General features: G+C 29.7%; 2 protein-coding genes across 2 annotated transcripts; both read right to left on the reverse strand.

The window, feature by feature from the left end:
- Nucleotides 1-91: 91 nt before the first annotated feature.
- Nucleotides 92-1,099, reverse strand: ENU1_012090 (ser/thr protein phosphatase family protein; the record flags this gene model as incomplete). The annotated part of the gene is made up of 1 exon (XM_008856713.1): nt 92-1,099. One exon carries the CDS (start codon nt 1,097-1,099, stop codon nt 92-94), a length of 1,008 nt encoding a protein of 335 aa, XP_008854935.1.
- A 106-nt stretch (nt 1,100-1,205) lies between these two features.
- Nucleotides 1,206-1,889, reverse strand: ENU1_012100 (Rab family GTPase; the record flags this gene model as incomplete). The annotated part of the gene is made up of 2 exons (XM_008856714.1): nt 1,206-1,770; nt 1,831-1,889. The coding sequence occupies 2 exons, from the start codon at nt 1,887-1,889 to the stop codon at nt 1,206-1,208; spliced, it is 624 nt and encodes a 207-aa protein (XP_008854936.1).
- Nucleotides 1,890-2,265: the final 376 nt, after the last annotated feature.

The raw sequence follows: 2,265 nt of genomic DNA on the forward strand, positions 1-2,265 counted from the left end.
ATCAAATGTATTTTATACATTAATTGATTTTTCTTCTTAAATTTAAAACCATTCAAAAATCAATCAAAATATGTAGATTGTAATCTTTTTTTTATAGAATATTTTTGTCTATTTGTTTCATTTTATTCAATTCTTTTTCCTTTTTAATTCGTTCTTTTCTTTTTCTCTTCTTCTCTGCTCTAGACGTTTGATTCAATAATTTACTATTTTCTATTTCTTTGATTAATACTAATTGATGATTTCGTACATCTGAACTTACTAATTGAAAACAAGTATTTCCTTTACAACAATGACAGCCATTGAAACGATTAACAATATCATCAAATGTTTTATATTCTTCTAAATGATATAACCGAGGTAATGTGTGTATATGACCAAAGACACAAAAATTAGGACTAAACTCACATATTTTTTTGGATATTTCTGAATCGTCTCCATTCTCATTAAATGGAGGATGATGAAGAACAATTATTTTAAGGCGTTCTGCTCGTTTACACCGCTCTGTCATTCTCTTTATTGCTACATCTAATTTTGCTAATTCTTCCTTTTGTTTTCCTTCATCAAAAGGAACAATAAGTGGTTCAGGAACAAATGTTTGAGGATTGATTGGAGGCCAAACGTTGAAATTGAAGTCACAGAGTGCTGTACCTCCTATAATTACATCATCATCACAATATTCATTTTCTGCAGTCAGGAAATGCATTCCATATTTTTCTTCTAACTCTTTAACGAAAGAAGTACGACTTTTGAACCAATAGTCATGATTTCCTTTGCAAATAATTTTAATTCCCGGACGTTGTTGGATCCATAACAAGTCTTTGTCACCTTCTTTCTTTATATTTTTAGTCCAACTAACATCTCCAGCAATTATGACAATATCTTTGTCATTGACATTTTTGTCCCAAAATTGTTGAAGCACTTCAGTATGATTCTTCCATTCGTCACCCCAAAAGGTCATGTCCTTTGTTATTTTCAAATAATCTATCTTTTTAGAAGGATTAGAGTCAAATCCAGGATACTTCTCCTTTGCTTTTGTGACTAAATCAAAGTTAAGATGAATATCTCCAATGGCAAAGATTCTTCTTGGTGTTGATTCCATGAATAGGGTTGTCTAAAATTCAAAGTTCATTCTTTCCTTAGTCATTAAAATAAAGAAATCAAGAGAGAAAACAATAAATAGAATAGACATAAGTGAAAAAATCAAATTAGCAGCTACAAGATGATTGTGTTTTGTCTGGTTGAAGATCGATTTGGACACTTGGCAATGGCTCTGGTTGTGGAACCTCTTTTTGTCTCATTGCAACAAGAGTAGCAGCTTTAGTAAAAGCACTGTCAACATTCCATCCGGTTTTAGCAGAACATTCAAAAAATTCATATCCATTTGTAACACACCATTGCCTTAATTGGTCAGAACTTACAGCACGATTAGCTGGTTCACAATCATTTTTGTTTGCAATAACAACATAAGGGAATGATTCAGGATCACTAGGATTTCCACCACTAATGAATTCCTTTCTCCAAACTTCAAGATGTTCAAATGATTCTGCAACTGTAACATCACAAACTAACATACAAACATCTGCACCTCTGTAAAATGCAGTTCCAAAAGAGGCAAACCTCTCATGACCAGCAGTATCCCAAATTTGTAAAGAAATTTGTTGGTCATTTATTGTTATATCTTTTGTCATAAAATCAGCACCAATAGTTGCTTTGTATTGAGATGAAAATTGTTTTGTTACATACTGATTGAGAAGAGAAGTTTTTCCAACACTAAAAATGTTATTATCATTAAGTTGGAACCATAATTAAAGAATAAAGAATATTACAAACCCACTATCTCCTAATATAATAATTTTAAAGAGATTTCTCTTCTTTCTTATTGGATTCATTGATTTATTAACATTTTATAGTTCAGATTATTTTTTTCTGAGTTTCTTTTTTTTTCGAACCTCTGGATTCCACTGATTTCTTCTTTCTTCTTTTGGGTTCTTCCTTTATCCGTTTCTTTTTTATTTCAATACTATTTATAATTATAAGTCTTTTGATTAAATTTATTTTAAAAAACCCTATTCTAATTTTTTATTTCGTTGAAAATAATTTTGATATATAAAACAATAAAAATCGTGTTATTGTTTAAACCTTTAGAGGAAATAAAATATAGAATATAATAATTTTTAAATAATAAAAAATAAATTAAAGAAAACCTAGAACTTAAAAGTATTAAGTCCAGTAGTGATGGCTAGAGGTCTTCATGCTGCTCGTAAA

Source organism: Entamoeba nuttalli (assembly GCF_000257125.1).
Source record: "Entamoeba nuttalli P19 unplaced genomic scaffold asmbl_2165, whole genome shotgun sequence".
NCBI classification, from domain to species: domain Eukaryota; phylum Evosea; order Mastigamoebida; family Endamoebidae; genus Entamoeba; species Entamoeba nuttalli.